The sequence below is a fragment of the Copadichromis virginalis genome, linkage group LG5 (assembly GCF_057382275.1).
Source record: "Copadichromis virginalis isolate Kocher_CV1m ecotype Utaka linkage group LG5, C_Virginalis_male_GT1.1, whole genome shotgun sequence".
Taxonomy (NCBI): domain Eukaryota; kingdom Metazoa; phylum Chordata; class Actinopteri; order Cichliformes; family Cichlidae; genus Copadichromis; species Copadichromis virginalis.
The window spans coordinates 1,890,579-1,902,800 of NC_140622.1; the positions used below are offsets into that span (position 1 = coordinate 1,890,579).

Below are 12,222 nucleotides of genomic sequence, written 5' to 3' on the forward strand. Positions count from 1 at the left end.
TCCCAGATGTCACACTTTTATTAACATACAGCGCAGATGTACAAGAAAACATTACTCAGAATGATCAGCATTTATTAAATAATCATGCTCCATAAATGAAACAGTGCTGTTTTTGTGCATAACAAAAAGCTGTGCAGTCAAAATGTAAACTACCAGAGGCTGAGCAGAATAACAAGCAGCTGCTCTGTTCCCAGGGTCTACTGCGTGATCCTCTCTGTAACCACCGCTGAACAGGAGCCGTTTATGGCCCTTATGCACTCAGTACGGTAACATTACGCTGAAGCAGAGTACGTATCGCTCCGCGAGGCTCCTCAGCGTAATGCTCCAACAATGCATCAAGCGCTGCGGCTCCGTAGCTCAGCAAAGCTAATGTCTAAACCTGAAAGGTTTCTGAGCGCAGTGTGCCGCATAAAATCGGTTCGCGGTCAGTGAGCACAACCAGGATTCATACATAAGGCGCGCTGTCGATTTTTGAGAAAATGAAAGGATTTTAGGCGTTAGCGCGGTTAGCTCGTTAACACGTTGACGCCGTGCAGCCCCACGCACAGGGCGATCCGCGGTAACTCCTTAACAGAGATTTGCCCCGTTAATGCAGTTACGGCGTTAACGTCACGCTGCAGCACTAAATGTCCAACTGTTTTCTTTTTACCGAGCAGCTCCTCTGAGGCAGCTGCCGTGTCCGTCCTGCCTGCAGGAGAAGCGAGGGGGGAGGTTCTGTTCAGTGAAGGAGAGGCGGAGTAACGCAGTGCAGAGACAAAAGAGAGGCAAACTTGCAGCTCCACAACTATAATTATAACGTAACATAGACTATATCGATATAAAGGATATTGTCACATCTCATATAAAAATATATTGATATATTTAAAAAGTCAATATATCGCCCAGCCCTACTTTCAACTAGTCTCTTTTTGGCAGTGAGAAAGTAGAGCGATGAAAAGCATAAAGAGCCTGTTGGAAGACATGAATTAGTCTAAGGCTGCGTTCACACTGCAGGCGAAAGCGCATCAAATCCCAATTTTTTCAAATCCGAAAATGTTTTTGACCCTATGCGACCCATCTATCCCATCATGGTATGACAGTGTGAACGGCACAAATCCGATATTTTCAAATCCGATCTGGGTCACTTTCGTATGTGGTCCTGAATCCGATACATATCTGATGTTTTAGAAAGCGACTGCTGTGTGAACGGTCAAGTCGCATTAAATCTGTCTTTTACGTCACTGACACAAGACAGACGCCAATTATCAGCTCCGGAGAAGCGCCCGATAAGACATCGCGAACGCATCCTGGCCATCCGGTGAGACTGCTGGGAAGACAACGTTGGAGAAACGTGAACATTTTATTTGTTCTGTATAATCTGCAGATTCTGACAGAAATCTGCAGCTATCCTTTGAAGCAGCAATAAGGATCATTATTAGGTTATTCACATTATTATGTAAATAACAAAATAACTTAAAGCAAAAATTGGGAAACGTGAAGTCCGAAGTCTTTATATTAAGGCCATCAGTCAAACATACTGCTGCTCTGGGTCTAAGCAGAGCGCGTTGTGTATGACGTCTGCTTTTGCGCATGCGGGCGCTCTGAGCGTTCACACTAGAGCGCGTTTGCTGTCGCATTTTATTTGTAGTGTGAACAAGCAGACAAAAACATCGGATTTGATCAAAAAATCGGAATTGAGCATCAAGACCTGCAGAGTGAACGTAGTCTAACATCCACTAGCTTAGCTTGTTCTGATAGTCCAAAGGTTCGTTTACGACCTGCTGAAATTGTCATTCAGAAGAAGTTGACGGCCACAGGAGTCAATTTGGACAGGTGACAGGGATGGAGGGGTGAAACAGAACTGTGCCTTCACGCCACGCTGTCCGACTTAGCTTTGAGGGTTTTCATTTGTTTTTGCTTCTGTTTGTTTGAGCCTTGTTCTACACTCAAGTCAAGACAGCAGCTGGGACCAAACTGGGAAGTGGTGGCTGTAGCTCAGGTGGTAGAGCAGGTCACATGGTGCTGTAACAGTAATGTACACTGTTCTCTCATTTAGCTGAATATCTGAGTGTTTTAGTTTGTGGTGGTTAGTGGAGTAAGAATGAGTCCTGGAACATCTCTGCTTCCTACACAGCGGGCTGAGTGCTGTTTCATGGCATTGTGGGCCTTGGAGCTGCATTCCTCTGCATGGAAGATGTTACAGTGACACCACTGAATGTCAGACTGCTGTCTATGCCACACCTTGTAAACATGAACGTGAGTTTGTCAGAGAGCCAGTGTTCGGGCTGTTTTTGCTAGCGTGACCTGCGGGGTCTGATTTTAGGTGACCTTTGACATCTATCTCCTCGATATACTACATACGAATGTAGGATTTTGTTTAAAGCGAAGTGTGGACAGGGGTCTGCCCCCGAGGCTTTATTTGGGGTGGGTCAAGCAAGGCTGAGATGAGCTGAGAAATGTAGTGGAGAACCTGATACACCTGAAAGATGAAACTCATTCCTGAAAATCCTCAGCCAGCCTAATGGCTGCGAAGTTCCTGCGTCTGTGGTTGGGGAGTTTAACTCGGTGTCTATACTGCAGCACAGAGAGCCGTTCGTTTCAAGGCTCTGCTCCTGTGTTGCAGCTCTTCTTTGCAGCTGTTGTGCTGAAGTGGATCTCAGTGATTTGGCAGATAAAGAAAATCGTGTCATTGCAGGAAGGATGTACTGGAAGGAGGACGAGTGTTTATATCATAAGGTGTTACAGTTTAATAGGTGATGTAGCACGAGTAAGAGTCAGTGAGCCTGCCTGTGGGATCACTATTATTTCAGTGCAAAGCTGCTTTTGAACATATCTTGATGTAGGGTATGAACTAGAGCAGGGTGATATGGCCAAAAATATTGATCACGATATATATTTGAACATTTGCGATAACGATATAACTGACGATATAATTGGTGCGAGACAAAATACAACTCCACAACTTTACCAGCGCAAAAAGACAACCTTCCATTTATTTCACTTAAACAAGAAGCTGGTTTTTATGTACATTAAAGCTTTATAAAAATGTAACAGTGCAAATGCAAATTCCTTGCTGAAAGTTTAACCAAAAGGCATTTCCAGTAGAAATGGGCTGACATATCCTGAGCATAACCATGTATAATATCCACTGAAGTTAAAAAGAGGTGCTTTGCAACATTAAACTGCAGTGTGCAGTACGTATTTTTCGGACCATAAGGTGCACGGGATTATAAGGCACATTAAGCGAAACAAAGCAGTCAGATAAATCAAACTTTATTAAACTCATTCTTCTTGCTTCCTCCACTTCTGTACCATTGATTCATTAATGTTGAATTCTCTGGCAGCTGCTCTATTCCCATGTTGTTGCAGTATATTAATGACTAACCTCGTATTGTGGATGGATTATCTCAGTTGTTCTCCTGACTGAAGTTTGGTCCGTTTACAGCATCCTGCCATGTGATTGCATTTGTCTCTAACCATGAAGAACCTTCACGTTAACTTTTATAAGTGGAAAAGTGTTAGTGTTTGTCCTCCAGCTTCACTGTTTATGTTATGCTAACATAGCTGTGTCGCTAGCGATCACGTAGCACATCATTATATACCAGCTAGCCCAACTTCAGTAACCCTACAAACGTCACTGCTGTTTAGTTTCCTGTCTTCATTTATGTTGGAAGTGATAGCAGAGCTGTACGTTTGAATTTTTTCAGAAATCTCTCAGTCAGAACATGCTATATCATGCTTAGGTAACTAGCGAAACTAGCAAGCTAACTTCCGCTAGCTTCCTGCTAACTTCTAACTCCGTTAAATGTAATAACTTCTGTTTTCATGGATGCCTGGATGTTAAACTTTATAGTTACACCTGGTAAAGCAGCAATGCTGATCGTTTAATTACAGATGGAAGAATTTAAACAGTTTTTAACTCTCAGTGATGCTGCAGTGATCGTTTGACTTTGGGACCTGAAGCAGACAGAGTCTGGGACCCAGATTACTCCCAGATTGACGAGCACCTTAGTCCGACAAACACGGTAATAACGACGGCCGCTTGCATGTTCTACAAAAAATGTGCTTTGTTGTGTATCTGACGGACGAAAGCTAAACCAGTTCCACACCACTGCAGCATTTTTACAAACCAGTTCTGGTTCATCTGTTTCACTAAACGATCCGCTTTCGCCCTTCTCATTCTCCGTCACCGCCATGCTTTTTCCTCTATGTGCGCGTTTTACCCATATTCTATCGCCATATTTCATTTTCTTATCGTTGCCTGACGTTATACTGGTATTACCGTGAATGGTGTGATATGGCCCAGCCCTAGTATGAAACTAAACATGTAGTGCTTCATGTAGAAATTTGAACAATGTTGATAAAGTTTAGCTTGTAGGGTTCATGAACATTAGAAATAGTAGGAAGAATGATGTATTTTAGTAATATCTTGTGTTTTCTGTTACATTCTGCCAACTAGTCAGGTTAGAATTAAAACAAGTCAAAGTGTCCGGTATTCTTGATGCCACGATGTGACAGAGCACTCACTGCTGCTGCAGTGTGTGTCGGGTCATACGCTGCTCCTGGGTTTTATTGCAGAAATGCATCTTTTGTTTGTGTGGAGCTCATTACAAACTGTCAGAGAACAGGATGTATTTACATACAGACTAACAGGAGGTTAGTGCAGTGAGCCTTAAACATCCATGGTGGTGATATTGATCCATGTCAGAGGGCCCGGTGGCGCCTGTGTCCGGCAGCCTCGCCTCTGTCAGTGCGCCCCAGGGCAGCTGTGGCTACAATGTAGCTGCCATCGCCAGTGTGTGAATGTGTGTGTGAATGGGTGGATGACTGAATGTAGTGTAAAGCGCTTTGGGGTCCTATGGACTAGAAAAGCGCAATACAAATGCAGGCCATTTACCATGTAATGCTGTTTGACAGTAACACAGTTTAATGGTGATGCTTTCATAGTGCAGTACTGCTACTTTCTCCTAAATATTCCTCCAGCACTCTCATTAACAGGAAATTGTTACTATAGAAATATTGTTTAGCAAATATATTATACAATAAAAGTAATAATATTGTAGCATACTTCAGCCAGGAAGGAGTAGGAGGAGATGCAGAAGGCTGTGAGAAAATGATGAGATGGTTTCAGTGGGTCGTGTTAAACTGGGAGGAAGATGTGCATCCATCCCTGTGTCCTCAGGGACCACAGCTGGTCCTTAACAACACATGTAGTGCTATGAAAATACGTTTTATGAATAAATGTTGACTTTGCTTGATGTCTCCTCCCATGCATCCTTATTGAACCAGATTGAAGTTCCTGTTTTTCAGATGAATGCCTCCCCCTGTGTGTGCCTGCTTCGCCTGACACATCTTTATGCCTGTTTTTCTGCCTTCAACAGGTCTTTTCAATCTTTGCCTTTGCCACCATCGGAGGTTACACTGGGACAACCCACCTCACAGTCAGCTGTCCCGACGGAGACCAACCTGTAGAGGCGTTTTTTGCCTACCCGTTCAGGTACTGAAGAGCACTGGCACTCTCCCAGTCTAGTTTCTGATGCAGTGTCCTGATAGGTCCAGTCCACACCTTTACCTCATTAGTGTAATGAATGGTACGATATGATCCACAAGCATAAACTCTGCTTTACAGATGTGTTTGAGGACTTACACAGAGGGACCACAGGTACAGCTGTTTTACTAATGTGTCCGTCCAAAGCTGAATAAATGGTCATTACAGTTCAGCTTGATGAATTGGATCATTTTCTAACCTTTGTGTCCACACTAATGTCCAAAACTACTCCAACCACCCTGCTGCTCACTTACAAAACCTTAAACACGTGTCCTGATACGCCAGATCACATTGGGGTTCGTGGTACCAGCTTCACAAAGACCCATAAATGTCCACCAACTGTAAAACAGTTTCCTCTCTATTCCTGCTCATTTGTGTTTTAAATAAAACAAACAATATAACCTGCTGGAACAAGTCAGTCAGTGCACAGCTGCAGATGGTTGTACATCACTGCAGGTCATCCTCTGGAGTCAGTACATGCTAATCTCTGCATAGTTTGAATATAGATCTAATCCAGGTGATGTGGAATAACACTGTGATGTTAGCCATTCTCTGGTAGTAGCAGGCTAACATGTGGACTTCTTTAAGTTTCTTCAGGACGGGTCAGCTCTCATCTGAGAAGCTTCTTCAGTTCTAAGAGCGACTGGTGGAGAGGCCCACATTTAAGCCCTGGGACTTTCTACCTTAACCTCCTAGGACCTGGCGTCCACATGTGGACATCATATTTTGGGTTGTCTAGACCAAAATACAGAGTTTTGCTCTACAAAGGCCTGATATCCACGTACGAGACGTTATACTGCCACTGTTCTATTAAAATGAACGTCCTCACATGTGCATTTCATTTTTCTCAGAAACAAAAATCAGGTAATCCTGTGCTCTTACCTTCATCAGGTCCCAATCAGCACAAAGAGAAATGCTGTGGAAGAGTTTGGGTCTTAGGAGGTTATTGACTGATCCTGAAAACTTCACAATGTTGATCAGTTTTTGTAGCAGCAGTTTATTTAAACCATATATGAAGTTCCATACTCTACTGTGTAATGCTTTTAATTGTTAAATGTATGTTTTATAACAGAGGGGAGACGTGCATGTAATGTGGTCTGTGCATATCAGGGGGATTGGTGCACATGCATGGAGGTTCTGTAAGTGACAGGGATGCTCTGTGTAGGTTTACATGCTTGTATGCACAGAAAGGTGTTTCAAAGAGGAAAAATGTTGGATTCATAAATCGTGTTTATATCTTTGTTTATGTTTGTAGGTCATCGTACGCATTCGTAACCCTTTTGAGGCATCACTTCTCTCAATAACACAGTCACATAATAATAAAGTGCATGTTGCAGTTAGGATGTAGAAGCCAGAAGAGTGTGTGCTACTTTTATTCTAGTAGTTCTGTTGGACACAGACATGCACATGTAACATTAGGACTGTGATTCTATACCAGTGTGATCAGAATGAAATGGGAACAAATGGAAATGCTGTTGTGACACAAGAACAGATGTTAGAGTCGTCATGGGGCAAATAATTGTTTGATCACCTGCTGAATTTGTAATCAGGCACATGGTTGACTCCCTGGGTTATTACCTCCTGGGCTGCTCCGTCATCTCTGCTTCATGCAGCAGCTCTGAAGGATGCAACACTTGGTCCACCCATCTGTATCTGGCCTTGCAGCCTGTACCCCAGGCACTCAGTGGGCACTCAGTGGGCACTCAGTGGGCACTCAGTGGGCACTCAGTGGGCACTCAGTGGGCACTCAGTGGGCGCTGAGCCTGCTGCTGTCCTTCAGTGCCCAGCTGGTGGTGCTCAGCTTACCCAGCTAGATGTCCACCAGGCGGGAGTGGACGGCTTAGGCCTTGCACCGGTGGACAATTGCTAGCGTTTCCATGGCAATATTGTTTGTGACTCTATTTGTCACGGGGCTTTCTGCACATACCACTGGTGGGTCCACTGCCACAGATCACTGCTGTGACCCTGTCAGCCAGGGGAGGAGCCACACAGGTGTATCACATCAACCTCCTTAAAGGATGGAGAGAGGCTCCCCTCCCTCCATTGACCGTCTCACACAGCTGTGTTCTCCCCTCTGCGTGGCTGCACCTCATAGAGCCTTTTGTTACGCACCTTGTGACGGTGCGTTCATGACCCTGAACACAAAAGAAAGATGGTGCAGAAAGAAATGGCTGAAATGCTGAAGATGGAAGTAATAGACGAGTCGCACATCACCTTCCTTCACTACATAGTCCTTGTAGTGAAGGAAGTGTTGACTACTGCAGGGTACATGAAGGATCAGTGTCCTATGCCCCAGGTTGGGCACTGCACTGTTTTTCTGCTGGCAGATTGCCGTGTCTCCAGAAGGGAAAAGCGTCCTTCTCCGCTCCGTACAGCTTGGTTCGTCACGTGTGTTCGACTTTTTCAGAGCCCCAGCCACTGCAGTGCCACGTGGCCACGCAGGAGCACCTGCAGATGGATAAAACGGCAGCCATCATATCCTGCCAGCATCCCAAGGTGCCGCGGTTCTTTCGGGCTAGCTGGTTACTACCACCAGTTTGTGCTGAACTTTGCAGACCTGACCAAAAGGGTGGCCCAGATCTGGTCTAGTGGACGGAGCAGTGCCACAGGCAAAGAAGGCCCTCTGTGGGGAAGCCCTGCTTCCCTCCCATTCATTCTGCAGACGGACACCTTGAACAGAGCCTGGGGGCCATTTTGTCCCAGCAGGTAGGGTGGACCACTCTGTCATTTACATCAGCCTGTCAGAGTGGGTGCAGCACCGTTGAGTTGGAGATGACTCCGCCTCTGTTACCTCCCAGGCTGCCCATTCAGCAGGGAATGAAACCATTATTTTCCTGTGTTTTTAACTCTGTGGGGGATTTTCAGATGATCATAACCAGGGATGTGAACCATGAGGCCTGCAGGTCAGAGTCAGGCCAACAAAGACTTCAGTGAGGCACTGGGGGCTGCTTCGGGAAAGGGCACATACGTTTTCAACTTGTAACTGTATTTTTATAGGTTTATAGTAGGGCAGGGCGATGTGGCCTAAAGTCCATACCATGGGCTAATTTGAAGCATGTGCCGTAACGATATCTATCACCATATGTTCTTGTCTTCTGTACAGCGCTCCCTCGCTATAACGTGGTTCACCTTTCGCTGTTTCGCCTTTTTTTTCCTGCATGCTGTTTTTTGGGGGTTTTTTTTTACAGCTTATTGTGTTCTGCGTCCTGATTGGCTGTAGACCATTGTCAATCAATCGTGTGCCGTGTCTCCTGTACAGGACAGGATGCGGTCAGCTTGTCAAACGTAAATCTTCGATCCTAGCAGTGTGACTCTGAAGTGCTGCACTGTATGTTTGTACGTTTTCTCCTCAACAAACAACAATGTTGACGAATCGTTTCGCACCGTCGAAGGCTCCAGCAGGTGCCGTTGGTTTCATTCTTTAACACTGGACTTCTACGAAGGTTTGAACTGTGAGAGTTTAAACAAGAGAGAAGAGTGTGAAAATGTTCCTGCCTGTCTGAGAAAAGAGTATAACGTGTGCAGTGACGGGTTTTACAGCCTTTAAACATCTATAATAATTGTAAAAAATAAAGTTGGCTACTTCGTGGATTTCACCTATCGCGGGTTCTTTTTAGAACGTAACTCCTGCAATAAACGAGGAACCGCTGTATTTCATATTTTCCGCACTTAAAATCCTTTAATCTTCTCAAAAATTGTCAGTGCGCCTTATGTATGAATCCTGGTTGTGCTCACTGACCTCGAACCGATTTCATGTGCTACACGGCGCTCAGAAAGTGCAACTTTGCTAAGCTACGAAGCCGCACAGCCTGATGGATTGCTGGAGCATTACGGCTACCGTAGTCAGGAGCCTCACAGAGTGATCTGGGTCCCAAACTCCGCCTCTTCAGGTCCCAATGCCAAACGAATGCTGAGAGTTAAAACTGTCTAAATTCGGGGGGTCCACTAGGGGGCGCGTTATGGAGTAGACGTGCAAACCACTAGGTCCCATTTATCTGTTAAATTACTTTATGGTTCACCTATTGTGGCCCAATTCAGAGATTTCTTAAGCTCTATTAAGAAAGTCAGCATTGTTTTAGCTGGTGTTCTTTCCGTCTTTTTGCCTTATCTCGAAGTGAAATGCCTCCTAAGCAGTCTGCTAAAGGAGCGCAGGCTAGCTGCTCAGAGACCGCTAGCAAAACTACCGTTGACCCAGCGACACTGCTAGCTTTCCGCGACATTGTCAAAGAAGTGATTCAAGAGGAAAATGACAACCTACGGGACGAAATTAAACGAGCCATTTCGCCCATCCAAACCACTCTTGACGAATGTACTGAGAAGTTGGGCGAACACGAGGAAGGCTTGAATAATCTGGACAAGCGGCTAGAAGTTATGGAGACATGTTTCGCAGATCTGAGTAACCAATACAAGAAGTTTCTGCTGAAAACGGACGACTTGGAGAATTGGGGAAGACGATGCAACTTGCGTATATTAGGAGTGCTGGAGGGAGCCGAACAAGGGAATCCCACTAAATTTGTTGCTGATCTGTTGCCCGTTGTACTGGGTGGTCCCGGCGGTTTGGAGCAGGCTCCGATCCTGGACAGAGCTCACCGGGCGGCGGTTGCACTGCCCACGGAGGGAGGGCGACCGCGGCCGTTCATTGTTCGCATTCATTACTACCAGGAGAAGAAGCGGATACAGCGCTTAGCCAGACAGAAAGGCCGGCTGGAGTTTCAAGGGAAGCAGATCTTCATCTTTCCTGACTACAGCGCCGACCTGGCCAGACGCCGGGCTGCTTTCAGCGAGGTGAAGGGACTACTACGGAAAAAAGACGGAGTTCGCTACGGTCTTCTTTATCCTGCCCGGCTTCGGATCTCGTTTAATGGAGAAACACAGGTATTCGACTCTCCTAAAGCAGTGAAAGATTTCATTGACTCCAAGTTTGAGTCATCTCCCAAATGACATTTCATAAGAACCACCGGGACTTTCATACCATCGTGACTATATTTTTGTCAATCAATAAACGGACGATCTTTGGTTTAGCTTAGTTTCTTGTTCAATGTTCATTTAGAAATCTCAGATGTTGGTGAGTTTGCCCTTGTTTCCTGGGAGGTTAACTATATTCCAGTACTTGTCACTTAAAAGGGACTCCGGGGTCAGCTTTGATGAGAAGTGAAACAGGTCCGTTTTTCGGCTACGGGTAAATTTGACGTGGGAGTTTTTCTCTTTCCTTCTCTTAATTATTTTACTCTATTGTGTTGGACTTTGTGACTTTCTAATTTGAATATGTTTTGGACTACATGTGTGATTCATAGTTCAGATGCTTCTGCTCATGTGGGGCTGTGGTTATGAATAAGGTGATTGGGACTCTTAATAGAAGCAGGGGAGCTGTGGGAAATTGGTGTGCGTCGTTTGGGGACAACACTGAACACGGGGAGGTGGGTGGGAGGGACTTATCTACTTTTTCTCTTTTTTGTTGTATATTATTTGCTCAGATTATTGTTAACAACAACATTTCAGTGTGCACCCATGATAGGATTGGTACTTGCGTTTGGAACCGCCTTTTTCATCATGTACTTATATGGTGATGACTTCTGTTGATGATACTTCAACTGCTGTGAGTAACGGCTGCCATGTTAACTTTATTAGTTGGAATGTGAAGGGATTGAACCACCTAGTGAAACAAAATAAGGTGCTCTCTCATCTTCTTTATCTTAAAGTACATGTAGCGTTTCTTCAAGAAACACACCTTAAGCATACAGATCATGCCAGATTAAGACGAAATTGGGTTGGACAAATTTTTCATTCCAAATTCAATGGTAAAGCCAAAGGTGCAGCAATTTTGATTAATAAGAATACTCCGTTTATAGTCTCTCACACAATAGCTGACCCAAATGGTCGCTATGTAGTTGTGACAGGGTCCCTGTTTAATACTTCACTTATTTTAGCAAACGTCTATGCTCCGAATTGGAATGACTCAACTTTTTTCAATGACTTTCTTAATTCCCTTCCACAGATCAATACACACCAATTGATCCTTGGAGGGGACATGAATACTGTTATGGATCCAGTACTAGATCGCTCCTCAGATAAAAGACTTCCACTCCCTAAATCCTCATTAGTGTTACAGTCTTATTTACAAACCTATGGGGCTGTTGATGCGTGGCGATTTCTCTACCCCTCCACTAAACAATATTCCTTTTTTTCTGCAGTGCATCAAACGTATTCTCGTATAGACTACTTTTTTGTTGACAAAAAATTGCTTCCCAATATCAAGACTTGTAAATACAATAGCATAGTAATATCTGATCACAGTCCACTTGTTTTGGAACTCGGCTTCCTGGATGAACCCTTTGTGTACTCCTGGAGACTCAATCCTCTTTCTTTGTCAGATAAGGAGTTTGTGGAATATCTTTCCAAACAAATTGATATCTTTATAAGAACCAATATTACGCCTGGTATGGCCTATAGTACGGTTTGGGAAAGCTTAAAAGCATTCTTACGGGGCCATATTATATCATACTGTTCATATACTAGAAAACAGAAACAGAAACGTCTTTCTGAATTGATACACCTTATTTCGCAATTGGATGAGCAACACTCTACAACCCCCTCTCCAGATTTGTATAAACAAAGACTAACGTTACAAACTGAATTTAATTTAATCTCAACCCAGCTGTCAGTCTATAATTCTTAAATCTAGAGGAAGATGGTAT

At 44.3% G+C, this 12,222-nt stretch overlaps 1 protein-coding gene across 5 annotated transcripts in view; it reads left to right on the forward strand.

Annotated features, from left to right (window-relative positions):
• sypl2a (synaptophysin-like 2a) overlaps positions 1–12,222 on the forward strand; it is a 36,529-nt gene that overhangs the window by 6,520 nt on the left and 17,787 nt on the right. For all 5 annotated transcript variants that reach the window (XM_085455550.1, XM_085455548.1, XM_085455552.1 and 2 more), the window contains one exon: positions 5,361–5,476. In XM_085455550.1, the coding sequence (XP_085311676.1) occupies positions 5,361–5,476 (116 nt within the window). The remainder of the gene's footprint in view (positions 1–5,360; positions 5,477–12,222) is intronic.